The sequence below is a fragment of the Schistocerca nitens genome, chromosome 9 (assembly GCF_023898315.1).
Source record: "Schistocerca nitens isolate TAMUIC-IGC-003100 chromosome 9, iqSchNite1.1, whole genome shotgun sequence".
In the NCBI taxonomy this organism is placed as follows: domain Eukaryota; kingdom Metazoa; phylum Arthropoda; class Insecta; order Orthoptera; family Acrididae; genus Schistocerca; species Schistocerca nitens.
Genome location: NC_064622.1, coordinates 287938485 through 287965143, shown reverse-complemented (window position 1 = coordinate 287965143; position 26659 = coordinate 287938485). Strand labels below are relative to the sequence as shown.

The window sequence follows — 26659 nt, the reverse complement described above, 5'->3', positions numbered from 1 at the left end:
CGGGCATGGGTGTGTGTGATGTCCTTAGGTTAGTTAGGTTTAAGTAGTTCTAAGTTCTAGGGGACTTATGACCTAAGATGTTGAGTCCTATAGTGCTCAGAGCCATTTGAACCATCTAAAATTTCGAGAACACTAGACTATAACAGCAACATGATTATACTTCCAAATGGACTTCGAGCTACCCACACTGCACCTAAGTACCTTTAGTAAAGATTGTTATAGCACTAATTTTCCATTGTTTCTGATTATATGCTTAAATAGCTGTAAATAATCCTGGTGAAGCATAAACAAGTTGTGATAAATGTATTGGCACGATAGAAGTACGTCGTTACTCAGCAGTGCCGATTAAGTAGTGTCACTGTCGCATCTTTTGATTACACGACAACGTCATCACCACCGAACACAAACTTTCAGAATAACGACGGGCATCAAGTTCCCTTCTGGCTATCCACGTTTACGTTTTCGTGGTTTCCCTGCGTCCGTGGAGGCGAATGCTACCTTTCAAAAAAATACGTAAATGGCCAATTGGTCAATTGGTCAATTTCCCGTACCACCCTTGGGCATGGTAATCCAGTGGTAAAGCGCGTACCTGTCAACAGAGAGGGCGCGGGATCGAATCGCGGTCGGACCCACGAAACATTGAGTCTACCTTTAATCTAGCCTTCATCTTTCAAAGAATTGAGGAGTTGCCAGCAATGACAGGTGGTTCGGAGTCCACGTTATACTGTTGGTTTCCTTTCGCTGACTGGATGACTGGGTTAGACTAGGGACACTGAAGTCGCCGAAGTGGCGTTCAATTGAAAGACTTCCACCAGGCCATTCAGCAACAAGAAACCGCCACAGCACAGAACCTGTAGGTCTGAAAAGGTCGCGCGTAGTATCGCTGTTTGGGAGGGGGAGTCTCTGAGTTCGGTTTCTATGTCCTCTAGAACAGGCAGTATACAGTTTTTTTGTTTTTCCCGGACCAGCGGACATTGCTATAGCCATTCGAACATCTGTCTTGCTGCAGCTACGTTACAGTATATTAAGCAAGGTTTGAATGACGAACCGGAGCTGGCGCCCAGGAAAATCGTGCGAATGTATTGAGAAGATTTTAATTGGCATGAGATTAATGACATCATTTGTATGTACAGCGTTCGGATTTACGTGTGAAAACATGCAAAATGCAAGTTTCTTGTGAGTTTTTGAAGCGTGCCATTTATATGTTTCAAATTTATGCGAATCTGTTCTTACTTTGTAAATACGTGTGATTAATGGTCGTCCTGTTTTGTGAAACCTTTAAGCGATGCCACGAGTTAGCCACGTGGGTTGAATGACAATTAAAAAAAAAACAACTTTTACCGGATCAGTCGCCACTCGAATGAACAAAAATATGACGGTATAATGTCTAAATTATGGCACAGTAAAAGTTTGGATCCAAAATAATAAATGCTGCTATCATAGCACGAAGAAAGGCGAATATGTCCAGGGCAGAGTTATGGATGTAAAAGGAGGAAACTAGCTTATAGACTTATGTGACGGCTTCAGAGACATTTAAATCAAATCATCTAGACAGATTCGGGCTTCTTTACGAGTTGAACTTACTTCCCCAGTGCAGTGAGCTCTCTTAGCTGCAACGTGTTGCTACACCTGCATCTTGCAATTTACAGGCTAAGTCCGTGATCCTGTACCAAAAATCGGGAAGATTCTCCAGTCACAGTAAACAACAATATCATATAGCTCAGGAGCATAGACTTAACAGCAAAAGAAGTTTTTCTGGTAGGGCATAAGATTTCTACGGATGGAATTTTTCCATGGTGTTGGTGGTGGGTGCTGTTGGGACGGGGGTTGGAGGTTGGCATCACGTGTAATGTTACTTTACTTGACACGATGCACTGTTACTGGTTGGAGGTTGGCATCACGTGTAATGTTACTTTACTTGACACGATGCACTGTTACTTGTTACTAATACTAACAAGTAAACGCGCGGATATGTCAAGATGTATTGATTTGAATGTCCCTTCTTTTGCATCTCTCCGCCCAGGGTATATTCGACTTTTTTGTGCTGTGATAGGAGCATTTTTCCATTCTGGTTACCGCTATGTGCTCTATCTACGACGATCTTGCCGAGGGCGCAACAGTAAACCTTGATCCTGCTTCCTTCATTCCTTCCTTCCTTCCTTCCTTCTCGAGTACTCCTGGAAGTGTCTTACAGCAGGACCCGGGTCATCCTCGTGTCTGTGTCGATGGCCCCCTACGGCCCGGCTCTGCCGTTAATACAGGCGGGGTCCTCGCGCTTAGGTAAGCAGCTTGCGTAAGGCGGCTGGAGTCACACGCGGACCCGCGCGCCGGCCGGCGGCGCCCCGGGCGTCGCCGTAATTGCGGAAGTGCCGCGCGGACGGACGGCGGGCGGGCTTTCTCCGCTGGGCGCGCAGGCTCGGAAATGGCACGGCGGGATACGACAGCCCGCACCAGACAGGTGGCAGGTGAGCGACCGACCTCCTACTTACTGATGGTGGAGCCCTGCTGCCTAGAAGAACTAGCTCTGGCTAGATCGGATGCCGTCACACTATACTGCCAGCGCACTAATGTTCCCAGCTGACCTAAACCTGCCAATAGTAAGTTATTTCACAGAAATAATGATATTCAATCTATCGTCTTCCTTTCTTAAAGTAACTGAAAGTGTCACACGTGAACAGTTGCCTTACTTCTATACATATCATAAAAACGTATGTGTATGCACAGATGAATGAATCAATGAACAAACAAATGAAACAATGAACAAACAAATGAAACAATGAATAAACAAATGAAACAATGAATAAACAAATGAAACAATGAATAAACAAATGAAACAATGAATAAACAAATGAAACAATTAATAAACAAATGAAACAATGAATGAACAAATGAAACAATGAATGAACAAATGAAACAATGAATGAACGAATGAAACAATTAATGAAAAAATGAAACAATGAATGAACAAATGAATGAACAAATGAACGAATGAATGAACAAGTGAATGAACGAATCGCGCGACTGCTACGGTCGCAGGTTCGAATCCTGCCTCGGGCATGGATGTGTGTGATGTCCTTAGGTTAGTTAGGTTTAAGTAGTTCTAAGTTCTAGGGGACTGATGACCACAGATGTTAAGTCCCATAGTGCTCAGAGCCATTGAATGAACGAATGAATGAACAAATGAATGAACAAATGAACAAACGAATGAACAAATGAATGAACGAATGAACAAATGAATGAACGAATGAACAAATGAATGAACGAATGAACAAATGAATCAACGAATGAACAACTGAATCAACAAATGAACAAATGAACAAAAGAATATATGAATGAATGAATGAATGAACAAATGAGTCAATGAATGAATAAATAAATCAATGAACAGATAAATGGATGTTCCACATCTCCTCCTGAAGCACTGGACCGATTTCAACCCAATTTTGTACACATATCACTCAGTGTCTGGAAGGAATTGCGGTGGGGCAAGAGCCACGTACCTGTCATGCCCTATGCTTTATTTTACACTTGTTTGCTGTAGTCTCCGTTGTTTCAGAAGTTTCTTTACAGTGACATTATAACTTGGAAATTCATTCTGAGCATTAACTATAATGTATTAGCGTCCAAAAGTGACACAATCGCGCAAAAAGGGAAAGTGAAATTAGGAAAGGTGAGCAATCACCCATCACCATCGCCAATGTTTACCTACAAACCCCATTTGCTCGCTTTGTATAGGGAAGGACTACTTCATGCTGTGAACAGTGGGGAAAACGAAGGTAAACACAAACAGTTCATGAGACCACTCATGTTTCAGTCTTGTTTGTCAGTTCATAGTGATCAGAGTGTGGTCTCTTGGTGAAGTTGACAAAATAAAGCCACAAAGACGCTATCTGGATCTTGTTTTATGGGACAGAATACTCGACCGCCTAGAAACAGGCCAGATACAGATCGAAGTCTCGGTATCCTTGGATGTGCCACGGAGTGATTTGGAGGCTTTCACGACGTTTTAGAGACACAAGCACTGGACGAAAAAGTGACTCCTGTTATTCCACATAAAAGTTGACTGTAAAAAGTTTTAGGGGCAGCATTGTGCAGTCCTTTCTGGGATAATCACCTCGCCAATGATATAAAATGTCGGACAGATAGAAAAGGTAAATTTGATGAGAAACTGAAAAGTTTGTTCTTGATAATCTCTCCTTTTCCGTAGAAGAATTTCCGTTTATTTAATATTTAAATGGTGATGGGTGGGAATTACTAAATTACACGTAAAAAAAAGACAACTTCTAAATGAGCAGCATATAGCCACATTTACTTAAGAATATGTACTATGAGTGTAAAACGACTCGTTACGATTAATCGTACAAATGATCCATGGAAACATAAACCTAATTAAACTAAACCCTTGCAGCAAGCTTTGAATGCTACACATAAAGTTTAATTAAACTGTGAGGTGTTTCTAGACCTATCTAAAACCTTTGACATGATTAATCATGATCGCTACTTAGGAAATTGTACATATACAGCACTCATGGAGTTGGCAACAAGTGATTTAAGTTTTATCTTTCAAATAGACAGTACATGGTTGACATGCCATGAAAGTAAACGTTATTTTTTCATTTGTAGACAACAGGAAGAGTCTTTCTTGCAGATGAAACTAACATTTTTATTAAAGGATACAAGCAAGCTAATTTACTGCACAAGATCTCTGGACAATAGAAGTGGCAGAAATATGATTCACAGTCGAATGCATGGAGGTAAAGAAGAAGAAAACAGTATGGATGAGGTTCAAAGAGTAATAAAAAATACCATATACCATGTAATGAAAGAACTGAGTGGCTGTAGCATCAAACAAACATTTTACAAGATGTTTCTATGAGTTTAGTTTGGTGATAGTTGAAGGTGGGAAAACATGTTGCACTACTGAATTAAAGGTGGTGTAAATACTATAATGCCTTATGAATGCATTGAAATAATACTGTGTGCTTACTATGCAAATGCGCATAGTCTTAAGGTATAGTGTGTTCTTGAGGAATGAGAGATTTCCATGATTCCCGTGAATCACTTAATGCGAATTTCGGGAAGGTTCCTTCGAAGAAGCGCAGCCGATACCGTCCCCATCATTTTTGAATCCGTTTCTAATGGCTTCGTTGTTGACGGGATGTTGTAACCTAGTCTTTCCTTCAAGTCGAGTTGTGATCGCCCTACATTCTTACATTAATGAATGTTACCTTCCTCAGACATGTTTTAACAGTTCTGTCGACACTAACGCAGACTATGTGCTTGAGGGTATCTTTTGTATTAAAACCTATTAAGGTTTCTGTGAAACGTTCCTTTTCCTATCCTAAATGGATCTTTTTAATAGCTCATATTTCTACTTCCTCTTTGACACATTTGCTTCTGTATTCGGGAAATCGCTACATATGAGGAGACAGTATTCATATCCAGGCTGTTTCTGGAGGCAACAGACATGCCTTAACAGCTTAAAGAGTCAAATAAGTATGTGCTGTGTTCCCCACGGTTCCCGCAATATAGCAAGTTCAGGTACATCAGAAATAAAGGAGGCATAGATGACAGCACGTCACCAAGTCGACTTTGTCAGTCGATCTTTTAATGTGCGTTGGTTCAGGTCCGAAGTCTACAGGCGACAGAAGGGAGAAACTGTTAGTTGGCGTCTCAAATGTTTACGCGCCGGTTAAAAAAGGATGTAGGCATTAACGCGGATTAGTAACGTAGTTTAGGTCTACAATAGCTACAAAAACATTGAAGAAGGGGATGGCACTTTCGAATGTCAGATGTAAAGAAAACTGGACAATGAAAAGTAACAAGTGACTATCTGTTAATTCGTTGTTACCTGCGCCTTTTTTGAGCTGGGTAACAATATGGTCAGCGTGTCCTGGTAGGAGTAATCCATTTCAAGCGAAAGTCGTGATGATACAATCGATTTCCGTCTCTCTACTAGGACCGTCCGAGCTATTGCTTAATAACAAATAACCACTCTGTCTGAGTGTGCAATAACTACTACTTTGAGCAGTTTCCTTTCCTGACAGAGTCAAAGAGCTGCATCTCCAATATAATTGAGAACAAAGCATCCTTCTGCATTATTCATATGCCACAGAGTTTCGACTGAAGGTGAAAGCAGTAAAAAACGAGTGACATGTTATGCACATACACTGATTAGTAACCAATAGCAATTCCTGGACTGTAAAACATACAGCACAATTGTCAGCATGTTTTTCACGCTGTAGAACCATTTTGGTGACATTTTACAGATCCAGCCCATAAACTCTGATGCATTTGCTTGTTTTATGAGAGAACCTGACTTCGACATCAAATACGCCGTGCTAATCTTTGCAGTCCCCCGTACCCATTACACCCAGTATTCTCAATAAGCTGTTCAGATATATTAATCTCAACCGGCCACTACAATTTTCTCCTCGTTAGTTCTTTCCAGTGCCTAATTAACCGTTTCCGAAAACTTCTAGAAAATTTTTAACATATAAATTACTTTTTACAATATTTTCATTTGTCTTCCTATGGGTTGAGAATACACCGCAGCTAAATAAAAAATTGTCCTGAATAAAAGACTTTTACTTCGTTACTGTTTTCAGGAGTCACTAATTTTAGTACTAGATTTAAAAACAAATTTCAAGATTCACTGATTTTGAAGGCTAGACGTAAATGACTAAAGGAACACATGAAGAAATGAAACTTACCTGTAGACAAAAGGACCCACTTCGACGAGTATTGGCTTCTCACCGTTGTTGAGAAAGCCATCAGGATTGGTGACATTGAATACGTAGACCTTAGTTAGTCGGATAACGCCTGGCTTCTGCCAGTAGTGGTAACTGATGGTTCCATTCCACAGCCGAAGATGCTGCAACACGAAACCATACGCTACCGTAAGCATTGTTACTTGTTAAGGTTGAAAAAAATTTTGCAGAAATTTCTTTGCTTGTAGCCCAGTGCAATACCGATCAGAAGGAAAATAGTAGACACTAGTCGTAAAGATACTTCCTTGTCTCAGTAGCATTTTATGCCAAGAAGCTCGCAGCTTATCGTTAAACTATAAATAGTGCCAATAATGACGTTCTGGTTTATTTCAAATTTTTTGTTTGTCTCCTTTTTTAGGGTTTGGTGAAGCATAGCTCAGTTTTTGCGGAAGGATGGGACTGATGTGTTAATGTTGGGAAAAACTAACCAATCAACGAATTATTGAAATCTTGACGGGTTATCAGCCGAGTGGCGTCGTCTTCTAGTTGCAACGTTTCAATGTATTGCGTATCCATCTTCATGCGAAGGCTGATAACCCGTAAAGATTTCATAAATAAATTTCTATTTTGCAAGAACCCATTCGTGATATTTCTAGTCTGCATATTTTATATCCTCTTAATATAATACAGTATTTATTTGATTTTTCTTCTAAACTTGTCCAGGTACATCCCTAAAAAAACCATCGATTCTAAAAAAATTTAAAAAACTTCGCCTGAAGATGATAGATGCGCAATACATTGAAACGTTGCGACTGGAAGACGACGCCACTCGGCTGATAACCCGTGAAGATTTCATAGCTGAAATACGCCGAGAAAGCCTGCAATCGCATACAACGAATTATTGTTGATGCACTGTTATTCCACGCTTTGTAAGGGTACCATAAATATCGGCCGAGGAGGGAGCCAAGTACTTTAGGGAGAGGACATTCATTGGAATTTATTTGGCTATAAATGAGACTTTTTCAGATTGCTGAAGGCTGACAATCACGTGTACAAGATGCGAAATATTAACTACTCAATACGAGATTTCATCTGAACTTCATTAATTCTCATGCGGAAATTTCCAGAACGGCAGTAACTTGAGGGAAATAGTATTGTGAAAATAATGAACGCGAATGCGAATGAAGAATTGTTACGTTGTAATTCTTTTCTAATAAACAGAGACTATACTGTAGAAGCGTCTTTCATTGAAATTATTGAATATAATCAATGTGCATCCTATAATTTCTGACACAGATATAACTGAGCAGCGTGCAAGTCTAAGAGAGACATGGCATTGATAGTAGGCCCACGGTCACAGCTCTTCAACGTTTCATTGCTTACCTTCGAGTTCTTCGTCTCCCCTCTCTCCTATCCGCTAATATGCACAGAATTATGACGTACAAGCGTAATTACTACAGAATTTATAGCTTTGGTGATCTGTAGTTTGGAATAAGGTACGCACTTCATTTTAGGAACAATGTGAACTCTTAAGGCTTCAGGGTTGACTGCATGAAAAAATTAATAATATCGCATTATTTTGCCGATAAGTGTAAAAGTATTCCAATTTAGGGCTTTTGGTATTCTGATGTTTCCGTAATTTTACACTGCTCAGATCTCTTTATATTACTTTGTACATTTTTCGTGTGTTTCTCATGACTGTACCACAGTTTTCGGTTGCTTGCATTACAATCGTCTACAGTTCACATAATTGAGTTCTGTATTTTCTGTAACATTCCATGTTCCTTGGTTTCATACCAGACATAGTATGTAGAAACCTCAATCGAGGGTCAATGGCTTATTACTATTTACCTCAGCGGCGAAGAAATTGCTATGAAGTGCTTGTAAGTGAACTTGCAGTTAACGTTTTGAAGGTCAAAACTCAGGAGACTGGAAACTGTTGTTTGCCAAAAACGCTAATCACGGCGTCGGCAGCACAATGGATACAATTTTCTCAAATGGCGGAGACAGCTGAAGGATTCGTTGCCTGTCGCACGAAACACCAGACAGACATGTACTGGCAGATGCTGAACTGCTGTCGTTCCTGGTAGGGGAAGGATCTTCTCCATTACAGTAATTTCGGCGGTTTCACTCCAGCGTGTCCACTAAGCAGCTGGCCGTCACTCGACTGCAGTCACTGCACGGTGGGGAAGCCGTCGCATCCCGCCTTCGTTGCGTGTTCGCCGTCACAGGCGGAAAGCGACGCGTTTCTGAAACTGACTTGTCTTACTTTTTAGGTTGGTTTCCGTTCGAAAAGACAACAACCGTTGTATTGGAAACTCTCCAAGCAGTTATTCTGAATGTACACTACTGGCCATTACAATTGCTACACCAAGAAGAAATACAGATGATAAATGGGTATTCATTGAACAAGTATATTGTACTAGAACTGACATGTGATTACATTTGCCAGCCGGGGTGGCCGAGAGGTTCTAGGCACTAAAGCCTGGAACTGCGTGACCGCTACGGTCGCAGGTTCGAATCCTGCCTCGGGTTTGGATGTGTATGATGTCCTTAGGTTACTTTGGTTTAAGTAGTTCTAAGTTCTAGGGGACTGATGACCTCAGAAGTTAAGTCCCGTAGTGCTCAGAGCCATTTGAACCATTTGATTACATTTTCACGCAATTTGGGTGCATAGATCCTGAGAAATCAGTACCCAGAACCACTTCAGGCCATAGTAACGGCCTTGGTACGTCTGGGCATTGACTCAAACAGAGCTTGGATGGCGTGTACAGGTACAGCTGCCCATGCTGGCGTATTGTGACGAACCAGTTGCTCGGCCACCATTGACCAGACGTTTTCAGTTGGTGAGAGATCTGGAGAATGTGCTGGCCAGGGCAGCAGTCGAACATTTTATATATCCAGAAAGGCCCGTACAGGACCTGCAACATGCGGTCGTGCGTTATCCTGCTGAAATGTAGGGTTTCGCAGGGATCGAATGAAGGGTAGAGCCACACATCTGAAATGTAACGTCCACTGTTAAAAGTGCCGTCAATACGAACAAGAGGTGACCGAGACGTGTAATCGATGGCACCACATTCCATCACGCCGCGTGATACGCCAGTATGCCGATGGCGAATACACGCTTGCAATGTGCGTTCACCGCGATGTCGTCAAACACGGATGCGACCATCATGGCTTTCGTGCACCCAAGTTCGTCCTTGAGTACACCAACGCAGGTGCTCCTGTCTGTGATGCAGCGTCAAGGGTAACCGCTGGCATGGCCTCCGAGCTAATAGTCCATGCTGCTGCAAACGTCATGGAACTGTTCGTGCAGATGGTTGTCGTCTTGCAAACGTCCTCATCTATTGACTCAGGAATCGAGACGTGGCTACACGATCCGTTACAGTCATGCGGATAAGATGCCTGTCATCTCGACTGATAGTGATACGAGGCCGTTGGGATCCAGCACGGCGTTCCGTGTTGCCCTCCTGAACCCACCGATTCCATATTCTGCTAACAGTCATTGGATCTCGACCAACGCGAGGAGTAGTGTCGCGATACGATATACCGCAATCTCGATAGGCTACAATTCGACCTTTATCAAAGTCGGAAACGTGATGGTACGCATTTCTCCTCCTTACACGAGGCATCACAACAATGTTTCACCAGGCAACGCCGGTGAACTGCAGTTTGTGTATGAGAAATCAGTTGGAAACTTTCCTCATGTCAGCACGTTGTAGGTGTCACCACCGGCGCCAACCTTGTGTGAATACTCTGAAAAGCTAATCATTTGCATATCACAGCATCTTCTTCCTGTCGGTTAAATTTCGCGTCTGTAGAACGTCATCTTCGTGGTGTAGCAATTTTAATGGCCAGTAGTGTAGTTTTAAACAAAAAACCATACGGAATGAAGGTAATTCTATTAAAATATAGCCACCCCTTTAAAAAAAGCACACTGTTCACTTGGCAGCTATGTAGTCTGTGTAGAACTGGTTCCAGGAGATCATGTGAGCCTCCAATGCTGAAGTAAGTCACGGCAGTGAAATGGTGTGTACGAGGCGTGTTCGAAGAACTTTCTTTTTTGGAAAATAATTTATTTATTCGTCTACATTCATGTTATCTCCTTTACTGCAGTGACCAATAGATACTATGCACTTTTGCCGGCGTTTCTTCTAATCCACTAAATACTTCTGAAACACTATCTTTGGGATATCACTTAGCTCTTTCAGCTCTGCGCTTTCAATCTCATCTAGGCTTATGAAACGATTCTGTAAGATTCTCTTTATTTTTAGAAACAGAGAAAAGTTACACGGGGCCATATCTGGTGAATGTGATGGCTGAGGCATAATTAGTGTTGTTGTGCGTCAAGAATTCACGAACAAGCAATGAGGTGTGAGCAGGAACACTATCGTGATGCAAAGACCTCAAATTGTTTCGTAACAGATCCGGCCGTCTTTTACGCATAACTTTGCGCAAATTATGATGATCTTTTTGGTAGTACTCCTTATTGACCATTTGGATTTCTGCAAGCACTCTTTATGAACTGCGCCATTAAAATTGAAGAAAACAGTGAGCAGAACCTTCACACCCGACAGCACTTGCCGAACCTTTTTCGGTCTTGTCTATCCAGCCTGCCTCCAGTGAGACCACTGAGCCGTAGTTTCGTCGCCATACGCGTACAGCCATGTTTCGTCACCTGTTATGACACGTTTCTGTAGTTTTGCCTCGTTGTAGACTTCATTTAGCAACTCCTGAGTAACTTACATTGGTCGCTGTTTTTTCTCGAAATTCAACACCCATGGCGCAAGTTTTGCTATCACGCGTTTATACTACAACATCCGAAAAGATTTCATGGCATGAGCCAATCGATACGCTATCACCATAAACTTCTCTGATTGTGATTCGGCGATCGTTCGTAATCATTTCTTTTACTTCTTCCGCGTTTTCATTGGTTGTGGATGTGCTGGGGCGTCCTGAACGTTCGCCATTTTCAGCTCCTTCAAAGTCATCTCGGGAACGCTTACACTACTCGTAAATTCTTGTTTTACTCGAAGCACACTCACCAGCAGCAACTGATCCATCAGTTTAGTAATCACCATCCGTAAGCAAACACATGTAACGTTCTTGACAACTGACTACAGACTAAACATCTAAGATTGCAATAGTGCTCAGAGCCATTTGAACACACACACACACACACACACACACACACACACACACACACACACACACATATATATATATATATATATATATATATATATATATATATATATCAGGAAATAATTTAAAAGATAAATTTTTAATGTAACATGTCTTGCATAAAACTAGAAAATATGAAAATTTGTGATTGTGAATTTTTAATAGCTATGAAAATACTTATGAGATTTAAAATGAAAAACGTCAGGTGCAAGCATTACACAATTATTGCATGAATAGTTCTCCTCCTCATATTATATGCTGGCGTGCACCCACATCTTTCGTTTTAAATGTTAATTGCTTCCATAGCTATTAAATATTTAGAGTCAAAAATTTTAATAATTATCTGTATTGGTTTAGGAGTCTGTATGTGACATACTATTTAGTATAGTTTGAAAACATTTAGTACAAATCTTTATTTAAATAATTATTTATTATGAAAGTCATGAGCTGCTCTTCATTTTCGCCGCCTCCTCGTAGCTTGCACACAGAAGTTGTCGTACATAAACGCTAAATGTATCGTGGTCTAATGCTCGTAGATTTTTATATCCAACCTATTTCGTTGTCAAGTTGCAGTTGCCCAGTATTCTGCCAATGAAATGAAGCCTACTACTTGCTTGGACACAAATGAAAATACATCTCTCAGTTTAATATCGCTGTGCTTTGGAAGTTGATCATTTGTGTATCAGTGTCTCTTATAGTATTCCACTGTTTTCGATAGTTTTGAGGTGCACTACTTCACAATGGCACTATTCGTAATGTATTAGATTTTTTTTACAGCTTGTTCAGCTACCGGAACACGCGGCAGGTACCTCTGCAATTGTCTGCGACCTGAAGGGCGGAGGGGGCCGAGGAGGAGGAGGAGGAACAAGAGGGTGGAGGGGTGTGTGGAGAGAGAGAGAGAGAGAGAGAGAGAGAGAGAGTGATGAGGAAAGGGGGGGGGGGGGAATAGCGACGTGATTGTGTGACCGCCGCACCTGTTTCTCGGTAAGTGGCGCAAAGCCATTCGTGCTGCCGCTATCCTGGCCCCGATTTGCCCAGACGGCGATTGTCTCTTTAATAGCGTAGTATTTCGCAGTGTTGGGTTTTGTTAGGTCGAAAGTGTCAATAAGTAGAGTCCACAGTGTTGCGAACGTCGTCTCAGTACTCTGCTAGAGCAGGCATCGCCGTGCATAATTATGACTCACCGGAGGCGAACCATTGAAAGAGCTAGCGCATTTATTGACTGCAACTCTGGCACAGAATAATACATGTGGATCCAGCTGTCTGTTATGGGTGCGACTCTACGCACGCAACTAGCAGCTCATTTGCTTTAAACTTTCAGTTTTCGGATACTGACGTGGTCCTACATAGTTACTGATATGTCGAACGTCCTGAGAAATGTTTAGCACAATTCCATTATCTGTGTAGGACATATACATACTACCTCAATCTAAAACACTACTCTGCAGTTCACATTTAAGTGCCTGGCAGATGTTTCGCCCGACCACCTTCAAGCGTTCCAGTCTCAAGCAGAGCCTGGGAAAAACGAACGCTAAATCTAGCCGTGCCAAATTTGATTTGTATAATTACGATCGTTTCTCCCTTTGTAGGTGGGCGTCAACAGAATTTTTTAGCCTTCAGAGGAGAAAGTTGGTGATTAGAATTTCGTAAAAATATCTATTGCTACCAGTTTAGGTAGGCTGTATTTGGCATCAGGATTTTCGATTGAGCTATATAGGTTGAGTGATATTTTAGATGCCATAATCCTTTAATTGTCGCGATATTTGACCATCTGTATTGGTATCTGCTTTTTCATTTGAGCTACACAGGAGAGCCAAAGAAACTGATACACCTGCCTAATACCGTGTAGGGCCTCGGAGAACAAGTAAAAGTGCTACAACATGATATGACGTGGCGTGGACTCAACTAATGTCTGAAGTAGTGCTGGAGATTTCTTCTGAACTGCACGTTGGAAGGCATCCCAGATATGCTCAGTAAAGTTCATGTCTGGGGAGTTTGGTAGCCAGCGGAAGCGTTTAAACTGAGAAGAGTGTTCCTGGAGCCACTCTGTATCAATTCTGGACGTGTGGGGTGTCAATTGTCCCGCTGCAATTGCCGAAGTTCGTCGGAATGCACAATGGACATAAATGGATCCAGGTGATCAGACAGGATGCTTACGTAGGTGTCGCCAGTCAGCGTCGCATCTAGACGTATCAGGGGTCCCACATCACTCCAACTGCACGCACACCATACCATTACAGAGCCTCCATCAGTTTCAACAGTCCCCTGCTGACATGCAGGGTCCATGGATTCGTGACGTTGTCTCCATTCCCGTACACGTTCATTCGCTCGATACAATTTGAAACGACACTCGACCGACCAGACAACTTGTTTCCAGTGATCAAGAATCCAATGTTAGTGTTGACGGGCTCAGGTGAGGCGCAAGGATTTGCTTCGTGCAGTCATCAAGGGTACACGAGTGGACCTTCGGCTCTGAAAGCCCATATCGATGCTGTTCCGTTGAATGGTTCGCCCGCTGATACTTGCTGATGGCCCAGTATTGAAATGTGCAGCATTTTGCAGAAGGGTTGCGCTTATGTCACCCTGAACGATTCTCTTAAGTAGTCGTTGGTTCCGATCCTGCAGGATATTTTTCCGTTCCCAGCGATGTCGGAGATTTGATGTTTTATCGGATTCCCGATATGCACGGTACACTCGCGAAGTGGTCGCACGGGAAAATCCGCACTTCATCGCTACCTCGGAGATGCTATGCCCCATCGCTCGTGCCCCGACTGTAATACCACGTTCAAACTCACTTAAATCTTGATAAACTGCCATTGTAGAAGCAGTAACCGATCTGACAACTGGGCCAGACACTTGTCTTACATCGCCGTTGTCGACCGCAGTGCCGTATTCTGCCTGTTTACATATCTCTGTATTTGAATTCGCATGCTCTTCAGTGTATATAGATCAAGTTAAGATTTTGCCGTACCACTTACATCGTTTTCTCTGTAATGTTGTATTTTTTGTGTCTGATTCTACTATTGTATCGTGATTTTCTGTTTGTTTTGTATATTTTGTTACCTTCGTGATATTATTTTAGACTTAAGTGTGTCACTGCACAAGACATCGAAGTTCCCGCTTTTGCCCGATTAGATTCAATATTTATCATTAACGATTTGTATGATTTTTTTGATATTTACATTTTCGTGCCATGGGAAGAGTTTTGTCGCAGTCGCTATTTTGCAATCATGTTTGTGTTGAGTTTTAGTAGTTTTGGTTCAAATGGCTCTGAGCACTATGGGACTCAACTGCTGAGGTCATTAGTCCCCTAGAACTTAGAACTAGTTCAACCGAACTAACCTATGGACATCACAAACATCCATGCCCGAGGCAGGATTCGAACCTGTGACCGTAGCGGTCTTGCGGTTCCAGACTGCAGCGCCTTTAACCGCACGGCCACTTCGGCCGGCTGTAGTAGTTTTGATGACATCATTCATCAAAGACGACGGCTGGTATCAGCCTCTGGTTTATCTGTCCCAAGTGGGTGGTGGTAATATTTCCAACATTTTTCCGCAAACAGCAAATATTAACAAGTCTGCCATTTAGCGAGGTATAGAGTCAGTAATGGACAAAGTCATATGGCTTTATTTTTGCCAACACATCGCAATCTACCCACCATTTGAAGTAAGAAAAATAGAACTCTTACGAGTACCTCAGACGCTTCCTTTATGAGGCCGAAGTGTAGCGCGACAGCTACACACACCAAACCATCTCAAACAACCTGAAAAAACCTGTTGTTGTTCTAGTCGTGGGGAGTGTACCTTCTAATTCTGGCATTATCACTGGAAGTGGGAGGACGCAATCCAAATATTTTTAGTGAAGGAATTCGACGGCAACAAAAGCAAACACTCTGAGATCCGACCATGGAAGTGATTGTGTGTGTGTGTGTGTGTGTGTGTGTGTGTGTGTGAAGAAGATGGTTTCTCTTCCCACAGTGCACGACTAAATTGTGGGGAACGAATCCCCACTCATTCTCCAGCGCTTTGACTAGTGGCATTAGCCCATCAGATACTGTATTATAAAGAAGAGGAAATATGATGGATCCGTAATCCGACAGTGTTCTCAGCGTAAGCAAAGTGGTAGCAGGAAGTTGACCAACATGGCTAATGGAACCTTACAACCCAAAACGTCAAGGTACATATGACGTCTTCCAAAACATTTATGAGTTATACTACACGGCCTTTAGCAGTTATTGAATCACATCTAGCTGGAAAACCGTCACCGACCACGCTATGGTAATTTTGTATTTCTTGACTAGATGTCGATGACCGGCCATTAATCAAACATACACACTGGACAAAGTTATTGCCGTAATACGCTGAGGTGACGATAGTGCCGGCCGCTGTGGACAAGCGTTTCTAGGCGCTTCAGTCCGGAACCGCGCTGCTGCTACGGTCGCAGGTTCGAATCCTGCCTCGGGCATGGATGTGTGTGATGTCCTTAGGTTAGTTAGGTTTACGTAGTTCTAAGTCTGGGGGATTGATGATCTCAGATGTTAAGTCCGATAGTGCTCACAGCCATTTGCACCATTTGCTGTTTGTGTCAATCAGCTAGCAGTTACGGTGCACTGTGGTAGTCTTCGTTACAAAATGGCCCGGCGATAACGTTGGATGTTTTCACGCGGGGAATAATGGGCGGGAAACTGTAGGATCGATGAATGGTGACGAGTGTAGACTACGATATTGGTACAGCTCACAGCACTGTTTCACGTGCATGGCAGCGTTCTGAACCACATGCACTGTGCCCGAAGCATAGGAGGTGGTCGACCACGGTTAACTGCAGCAGTAGATGACCGCTACATTGTGCAACAGACGAAAAGAGACCGGTGTCAAGCAATGACTGAAATTGGAAAAAAAAGTGTGTGAAATCTTATGGGACTTAACTGCTAAGGTCGTCAGTCCTTAAGCTTACACACTACTTAACCTAAATTATCCTAAGGACAAACACACACACCCATGCCCGAGGGAGGACTCTAACCTGCGCCGGGACCAGCCGCACAGTCCATGACTTGGAAACACATTTAACAGGGCTACAAGGCACGCAATCTCGCGCTGTACAGTGACGCGGCCACTGCCTAGTGGTGGTCTCTTTGCCCGCGACCAGTACGTTGTGTTCCCTTGACATCCGCACATAGACGGCGCAATTTGCGATGGTGCCAAGAGCAACGAGCGCTGGGTTGCGTACTCTTCTAGGATGAGAGCAAATTCGGTATGATCAGTGATTCTTGACGTACGCACATGTGGAGGGAGCTGAGTACACGTAATGCAACGACAAATATTGTCGAACATGATCGCTGTGATGGTCAAGATGTTATACTGTTGGGTGGCATGACGTTGCGTGGACGTACTCGCCTCCAAATCTTTCAACCTGTACACTCTCCGGTCAACGTCATTGTGGCGTTTTGCTATTTCCCTGTGTGTATCTTTTCTGTGGTGAGCTTCACCCTGACTTCATTTTTGTAGACAGTGCACGACCGCATCGAACATCGCAGGTGGAGCAGCTCTTGGCACGAGAGGGTGTTTGGCCTATGGACTGGCCTACTCGTTCCCTCACCTCCTCGGACTTAAATACAATTGAGTACATGTTGGATAAGTAATGCAGCACGACCACATGCCCAACGACCATCCAGCAGCAGTATCGCGTTGATGGAGGAACTGAACATCCTATCACAATAACTCGTTACCAGCTTTGTGGCCAGCATTGGAGAACGTTGCAAACCATACACTATCATCCATGTTCATTTATTTAATCGTATGGCTAGGGCCCCCCGTCGGGCAGGCCGTTCGCCGGGTGCCGGTCTTTCAGTCTGACGCCACTTCGGCGACCTGTAGTCGATGAGGATGATAGGATGATGATGAGGACAGCACAACATCCAGTCCCTGGGCGGACAAAATTCCCCGACCCAGCCGGGAATAGAACCCGGGCCCAGAGGATTGACAAGCCGTCACGCTGACCATTCTTTTTTTTTTGCGTTGTGTTCGTTGTTGATTGTTGTGTTCGGTCGTTGCGGACGTCACACGACATTCGTTCAGGTTCGTTGTTCTTCTTTTCACTTTTTTTATAATTTTTTTATTACAGAGGCCAACCAGCGCTCTGACGGAACACGCTGAGCTACCGTGCCGGCGGAATTTGTGACGTGTGTCTGAGGGTTGGGTTGTTTGAGGGAAGAGACCGGACAGCGAGGTCATCGGTCTCATCGGATTAGGGAAAGACGGGGAAGGAAGTCGGCCGTGCCCTTTCAAAGGAACCATCCCGGTATTTGCCTGGAGCGATTTAGGGAAATCGCGGAAAACGTAAATCAGGATGGCCGGACGCGGGATTGGACCGTCGTCCTCCCGAATGCGAGTCCAGTGTGCTAACCACTGCACCACCTCGCCCGGTACCATTCAGCTATCGGGGGGCGGACATACGTGTTGATTAAACACCGTATTAAGAACCATGTACCGCCCACTGTAATGCACAGGTGATCATCATTAACTGCGGTGGCTTTAGAGCAATTATTGTCTTTGAACTGAAGTGTCATTTCTGTTCTTATCGTTACCTATTTCTTTCAGTTGTCTCCTTTACTACACCGTAGCAGTTCTTTCTAGATATGCTGCAAGTTTCATAGAGCTATGTTACTTGGCAGTGACAAATCGTACGAAAATTAAGTTTTGCATCCCAGCGTATAATTTTACAATCACATACAAAAGTAAAAACAGTGTTTTGAGATGATGGCAGCACCACGTAGACTATTCATGTTTAATATTACTGAAAACATTGCCTTATGAAGTAGCAAAATAAACTGCTACCAATCTGCAGTGGATATGAAACACGTAATGGGAAAAAAATCGTGCAGCAAGCGGAGTGATTAACTGTTAGGACCGGGCAAATGCGAGCTTTGTTCCGCCTGTAGTAAACAGCGGCTGCGTCCTCACCTTCAGGATGATGTAGTCCGCCCAGGGGATGGTGGACAGGATGATACCCAGCACCAAGGTGAAGACGCCCACCACGATCACGGCAAGCCGACCTGCAACAACAAATGAACGTAAGTCTACCGTGTAAAGCAAAAGGTACACAGGAAGAGATACGAAAAATTATTAGTTTACCGTGTGTCAAAAATTTATTCGCGCTGCAGATCTGTACAAGAATTAAGTTTAATTGTGGTGTGTTGCAGCTCTCACCTACGGTCCTGGCGCGACGCGGACACCACGTGAATTATCAACTGTATCACTGAACTACTGAGTCGGTTTGTGGCTCGTGGTGCTCGGTTCCATCTCCTGGTTGTCAATCTAACGGTTTCTAGGGACGACAAAATTTGGATTTTTTTCACTTCGTATAGTTATTGACGAAACTTAAAAATTTAAAGTGCTGTTAGTATCTGTTCATTAATAGGTATAATCTTATGTAAAAGTTTAACACAATGAGGGAAGTATTAAAGTTAGAAACACGTTGAGGCAACGTAGGTCACGACACGCAACTAACCCAGACTGTATTCATCCAGAATTTGAATACGAGAGCACTTAGCGACTTCCAATGGACTTCATGCAGAAGTCAGAAATTTATCTCGCTTGGATTCAAATATTTAACACGCTAAATCATTTGTGAAGTAATCAGTCGTTTGGAGCCTCTTCATACGTGGGTGTTCGAGACTTTATAAAAGATCCAGAGTGAGAGTTTACTGGCCTATGAACACTGCATCCACACTCGCAGCTGTAGAAAGATACTTTATCAGTCCACTTTAATCCCAAAGAAGTCTGAACAATGTTTAGACAGAATGCACTCATGTCATCTCAAACAACAGTAAAAACCAGTCTGCAACATTGTTAAAAATAATGAAGTTCTTCATCGCCAGAAAAACATTCTCATTGTCGCCTCAAAACAGTTACGACAAAATGGAAATGCATTCTGTCGAGACGTTGGAAGTTTTTGTGAAACTTTACTATTGGATGCAGAATTATGACTTACTGGACTTACAATCAAATTCACAGTAACTACTACTTATTGCTATGGGTCATTTGTGGAAGAGTAACACATGTTTATTTAAATTCGATACACGGACCAACACCATTCGTTTACAGATGTGTTATTTTAATAAATGACCAGTTTACATCTTGTCTAAGCAGAATGTTACAGAAATACGTCAATAAATTGAATTATTTAACCAAAAGTCCTCATTTCATCTGTCTGTCATGGAAATACGAAGGGCGTCCACAAGCTTCGGTTACTGATCTTCCTCGCAATACGTAAACGGCCATTCATTTCTATCGAAACAATGCACGAGTGATCTTTAAAGTCGCCTCCTAAAATATGCCGTATTTTGTTGGGAAAAACTGAAATAGAAGACTAATGTTTGAGAACAGACCAAACTATTTGGCAGTATTATTAGTTGATATTGATAACAAATGGTTATTTCGAAGCATTTCGCAAGGTATCAAGTTAGCGAATTTTTCACCCGCTGGTTGAAACGAAAGGTTAGTTATGCATGATATTCTTTACTTGGTTTCGACTTTATTCGAGGCTGTCAGAAGCAAATGTGGTTTTTATCTTCCAGTTAAGGATACGAAAAAACGAATACACGAGTTTCTAGTCGTAATTACATCCTTGATAGAGATTTCTAGCGTACGTTAGGCCGAAGCGATTCGGCCTCAAGGACTCGGACATCCTGTAAACCGGTCCTTTGTGTAGGCGAGGCCTCCCATGGACGCAATTACGCCTTCTTCTCGCTTCGTCTTGACCCAAGTGCCTCGTTAACAAGGCTGGTCTCACTGTCAAGGACACAATTTAAACTGCGTGTAGAATGAGAGTCCTTCGAAGAGGGACCCTGAAATATACAGTTGCTGTTATCTCTGCTCTCAAAGTGGAGACATAATGGCACGCCTAGTGACCAGAAAGCCGTTCATGACTTAACGTCGTATGTGCCATACCTTTAATGTTTGTCTTAATTACTTTTTCTACTTAATTTACGAAATAATCGTTATATTTCTGCGCCCCAAGCCTTCGGAAAATATCAGGAGACCTGAATAATCGTAAAATAAATGTAAACAGAGCGCACACTCATGGACAAAATAACAAGCTACAATGTCCTCCTGTAGAAATACTCTAAAAACTGTATATAACTGCAGCTCGGCCCACTGAAAGCAAAATAATATAAACTCAGTATTTCACTCCTAAGAATCTTACAGTTCTGCTGCGGATTTATTAAGATTGCAGTTTTACTTGACATGCAATAATTTTTCCAGAAATCTAAAGATTTGATCACCGCTGCCCTTCACTCGTGTTTCTGAATTAATATACAGTGGTAAGTTGTTCTTCAACAAACGACTGTGTTGAATAATTTTTACGTTATGGCTCTGATGCAGCAGCAATCACGGAAATGGTTTCTTTATAGAGTCGGCAAATAGTTTTATTGTTTTTGTCGTTTTATCATCATGGTAGTTTTCTTTTCAGCTACGGTTATAGCAACTTATTTGTTACGTTAAATAATACAGAAACTGAATTCAATACTTGTTTCCTACTTAATGCAATCATAAATTGATTTACTTTCAACTGTATTGAACATGACTTCACGTTCTATAGATGTACGACACCTTCCTGCTGTTCGCCGTGTCTTCGACTGTTTACTGTTTATTTCTTGCTCTTAAAGAGATACATCATTCTTCAGTAAATATCTGTAGGTTACAAGAAAATCTTAACTTACTGGACCTGTAATGTGCTGTTTCGTACCTCCTGTGACGCTTAGGAAACCTATACGATGACAAAAATTGTGTGTCTTTTCTGTTATTGCTACAACTTATTGCGCTACGTTAACTCCATTTTGGAAAAGCCATGTTACAGGTCATCATCATGTTCAACAATGCAGCTTACTGTCCGCTTGGCGCATTACAGTCGCAGTGTATAACAAAAGTGAGCGGATGTGTCGCGACAATATGAGCTTAACTGTAATAATATCACAGCTAATATCACAGTCTAATAAACACAGGCATGACGCACATTGGTGCTGGTGTCACTGCTGTTTTATGGCTGGAGCTACACTAGCGCTCCAAGCGCTGAGAAAGAGTGTCACATGCGTCGTAAGGATAATGTTTGTTTTTATTTTTTTTCTACTTAATTAACAGAACAGTTTTTATATTTTTGGTTTCCATGTGTTAGTAAGTTACCTAGAGATACGAATGATCTTGAAACACATGTAAAAATAGCCGAATCACACTGATTCAGTGACATAAGCTACAACTCATTTATGAAGAAATACTTTAGAATACATCTGTATTAACAGCTTATTCCGCTGAAAACACGTTTCAAGCATGAAAAACATATTTCTGTTACTGTCCGTTGTTATTATCGTAGACACTTTCCTAGGCAAAAATTTTTTTACGCAGTCAAATGAGTCGCCCATTCTTACATTTCACTCAACATTCTAATACACTAATATTTTTGTAAATGTAATTGCTTTTGCTTCAAAAATGAATGTGTTGAAGATTCTTGAAGAATTGTGGAATCGATTTCTCCTGTGCCGGGAAAGAGTTTTATGCCATTTGACGATTTGTTATCATGTCTGCCTGCGGTTTTGCCTTAAGCTACAGTTGTGATGGCTTATTTGATACGTTAGATAATGCACATATTACATTCCGTTCAAGTTTCCTTCTTTCCACATTCATTCACTGATTTGGCTGAAAATGTAGCGAACTAAAAATCTGCTTTGTTGGGTAGATATACGATGTTTTTCTGTAAAAGGTCGGGTCTTTTGGTGTTTATTGGCACATTTTTGTTATTAATGGAAAACGATATTATTGCACAAGTGTCTACGTTATAACATAATTTTAAACAAAATGTCCTGTAATGTACCTTTTCGTATCTCCCAGGGTCTTCAGGAAACCTAGTGCTCACAAATGTGGTATAATTTTGTGTCATTGTCGATTTTATGCACTGCGTACATTCCCTATTGTAAAATAACTGTTACGAATCAATATAAACGTTAGTACGCGCACTCATCCGATATCGTATTCAGGAGTGTCACTTGCCGGCAGCTTGGGATGCTGCAGTCGCTGGGGTAACAAAAATGAGACCGAGAGACGCGACTGTTACGTTAGACTGTGGTAACATCTTTCCATCTCTGCTCAATAGTAGCTCTTTGGTTACGTATCATAACATTTTCTGTTGTAAACTCTTAGAGCAAGAATATCTATGCAGTCTGCATAGCGTAATTCAAATGTACGTATACTGATAGTTCCAGTAAGACGGGTTACTCTGTAACTGCGAGGAATGATCTGAAGATGCCGGAAACCGGTCATGAAATAAGAAACAGCGATCGACAGAGAATAAGGTAATTTTAAAAAAATATTTTGCTGTATTCAGAGTCATTTTTTTTGAAAGGCAGCGATTTTGTGTTTGCTTGTCAGGTTTACGTAAGACACCAATGCTTATATTCATACATACCGCATGAGAACTCTCACTGCAAAATTGGTTCACATACAAAGTTTGTGTGGTATTAGGATTTAATGATATTTTCTTTTGCGTTTCATGAAACTATCAAATTTTAATCGGAGATGTAGCACATTAATATGAGTAGTTTGTAGTCTCTGGAGTATCGCTTGCACTCGCGGCGTCTGAGTCGAATGATATGTGACGGTTCTAGCTGCGCTCGATATTGTATCGTTGTGAAATACAAAAAATTGGGTGCAATAATTGACCATCACAGGGCAGCAGATAGTTCGAGGCTAAGAATCCATTGAACCTGTTACGAAGGCTGCCGCTCTGCAGCATAACAACCCTTACATCTCGCATTTGGTTGTAGAGTCGTTAACGCTGTCAAAGACGTGCATGGTGAAGGACGAGCGAGTTATCTCAGCGGCTAGCGATAGAAAAACCGGACCGTTTAAAACTGATACCGGTACTAAAATTCTGAATAACAGGTATTATTCGGTGTTTGTTCTTGGTTACAACAGGTACTCATTTTTGCTAGTAGCCGTGAGAAAGACCGAAATATCATCAGCTATAGTAACAGTGCTACAATTTTTGGTTTTTAAATAACTTTTTTTTAAAAAAGGAGTAATTTTTATTCGTAAACTTTGCATTAGTTTGAAGCATTTCATTATTGTAATTGTGAAAAGCGATCAGTGCTAAACTATCGAGAGAAACGAGCAACAAACACATGGTATAAGCACTGGTACAGCATTACTGTCAAAATTTCCCTGTTGACGTAGTTGGTTCGTTGGTTTAGGGGAGTAGACCAAACAGCGAGGTGATCGGTCCCAGCGGATTAGGGAACTATGGGAAGGACGTCGGCCGTGCCCTTTCAAAGGAACCATCCCCGCATTTGCCTAAAGCGATTTAGGGAAATCACGGAAAACCTAAACGAAGATGGTCGTCGGTTTGAACTGTCGTTCTCTCGAATGCGAGTCCAGTGTGCTAACCACTACACCACCCCGCTCGGTCCCTGTTATCATATGTCGTGGCATAATGTAGGCATTACGTGCAGTGAACAAGACTTGCCCTCACTGGTCTGTACGGTAGTTTCTCGCTATCGCCGTCGTATTTCAGAGTGGCACCGACTCTAGTATGGAAATATTTTAACGAAGTGACGTAGCAATGAAGTACAGTGCTTCATTTGCTTCAAAATTTTCAAGATTTGTCTGCCATTCTTTGAAATAATAAAAGATGAATAAAATTATGGTAACAATAATAAATTAGAAACTTAGCAATTCACATAGTTTACAATAAAAATAGAAAGTTGCTGATCTGCTGTCTATGTCTGCATAATATGCCTTTATCTACTTGTAGCCCTTGAAAACCGACAAATTAGCACGAAAAATATTTTTCAGTCGCAGTTTTTACCCCTTAATACTGACTATTCGTAATGCCCAAATAGTGGTGTTATTCTCGGTTACATGATTTTTGAGCAGAGTATCAAAAAATAAGAATCAATAGGAGGATATGGTGATTTTTTTTAGTATTCAAGCACTTATTTTTAGAGAAAAGCAGCGAATGGTGAAGGACTATTCTGTTTTATTAGCCTATTTAATATTCTCTATCTATATGCTTGAAACCGAGTCCAAACTTTTCGATCTTTATTCGATTTTTACGTTTATTACAGGAAATAATAGTAATAAAAAACTGAAACCTGTTATTTTGAGCGATTTTAACTCTGGTTAAGGTGGTGTGAAAAAAGAAAGATATAACCGGAAAGTAGTCGTTTCAGTGATAGTCGCCAACCCTAACTCCGACACGTGCGAGGCTGTTTAACGTCGATGGAGCGACAGTAAAGGGTCAGGTTAGTCGGCAGAAATAAGAGAGACCACCGTGAGCAGTCTCCTCGCGCCTCTTAACACGGGTCATTATCACATCCAGCACTGGAACGACAAGCTACTTCGACAAAAATGACGTCTCCAGGCCGGGGATTTACCTCTCACCCACGGCGGCTGGAATTGTGGGTTCCGACACAGCGGCCTCGACGTTGTACGAGTAATTTGTTTTCGGGGGCAGCATGGCTTGAAAAAGTCACGTAATTAGCGAGAAACCGCAGTAGCAAGAATGCAGGATTATCCGTCTGTTGATTACCTGTAATTCAGTTTAAAGACAGAAAAGCGGGTGTCCTGCTTGATGGGCAACTATTGCTGCCGTGAGTAAGAGGCTCTTAAATGACAACTTGATAGCGGCAAGGGCGCGGTGCGCCAGAGTTCACATATCCAGGTTACTGCAACTGTATCAATATCGATGTCCCGAAAGCCACTACTCGCGAATGGCGCGCAGGGGAAGCGACTTTACCATCTGATTTTCTGGTTGTGTTCATTTCGCGAGACATGTGTGAAGAAGTAAGCTGTCTCTGGCTCTTCTTCGAGAGTACGCTCTGGGAATTTCAGGAGTAAATCTGTTCATGATGCTCTGATAGCATCTACCACTGAAGTTCGTTGAGCATTTCCGTCGAACTCGTGCTTACAGAAAGATCCCGTGACAAATCAGGCCGCTGTTCGCTGACACTTGCCTATCTTTTCTATTAATGAAGTCCGTCAAAGGTTCCGGACTGATGAGCGACACTGAAGAATCGGTCTAAGAGTTTTTGTAGATGAATTATACTACCGTAAGAATTATCAATGGAGCAGTGATTTCTTCTCCTGATCTTTGATGGTGGTGGTGGTTAATGTTTAACGTCCCGCCGACAACGAGGTCATTAGAGACGGAGCGCAAGCTCGGGTTAGGGAAGGATTGGGAAGGAAATCGGCCGTGCCCTTTCAAAGGAACCATCCCGGCATTTTCCTGAAACGATTTAGGGAAATCACGGGAAACCTAAATCAAGATGGCTGGAGACGGGATTGAACCGTCGTCCTCCCGAATGCGAGTCCAGTGTGCTAACCACTGCGCCACCTCGCTCGGTGTCCTGATCTTTGAGCTGAAACTGCTGCCGACAAGTAAGTGTCGTCGATGAAATAAAATGTCTCCCTTGTTCTCCTTCAACTTTAGTTCTTGTTATGTAGCTTTTCTTCATTACTTCTTACTTGTACCAGTGAAATAACAGTACGACGATATTTTTCATGTTTTTATCACGTAGTGGACTACAAATGTTGGATTAATGCCCAAGGATAAATCTCGTTTATACTCATTAAACTTGAAAAAATAAGATAAATTCATGTAGTTAATATTTATAACAATTATTTTAAGCCGGTCGGTGTGGCCGAGAGGTTCTAGGCGCTACAGTCTGGAACCGCGCGACCGCTACGGTCGCAGGTTCGAATCCTGCTTCGGGCATG

At 42.1% G+C, this 26659-nt stretch overlaps 1 protein-coding gene across 1 annotated transcript in view; it reads right to left on the bottom strand.

Annotated features, from left to right (window-relative positions):
- Window positions 1-26659, bottom strand: part of LOC126203797 (scavenger receptor class B member 1) — a 435744-nt gene that overhangs the window by 65997 nt on the left and 343088 nt on the right. Inside the window, exons 3-4 of the mRNA XM_049938166.1 lie at window positions 18854-18945; window positions 6714-6874 (exon numbers count right to left, since the gene is read on the bottom strand). Coding sequence (XP_049794123.1) covers window positions 6714-6874; window positions 18854-18945 — 253 coding nt within the window. The remainder of the gene's footprint in view (window positions 1-6713; window positions 6875-18853; window positions 18946-26659) is intronic.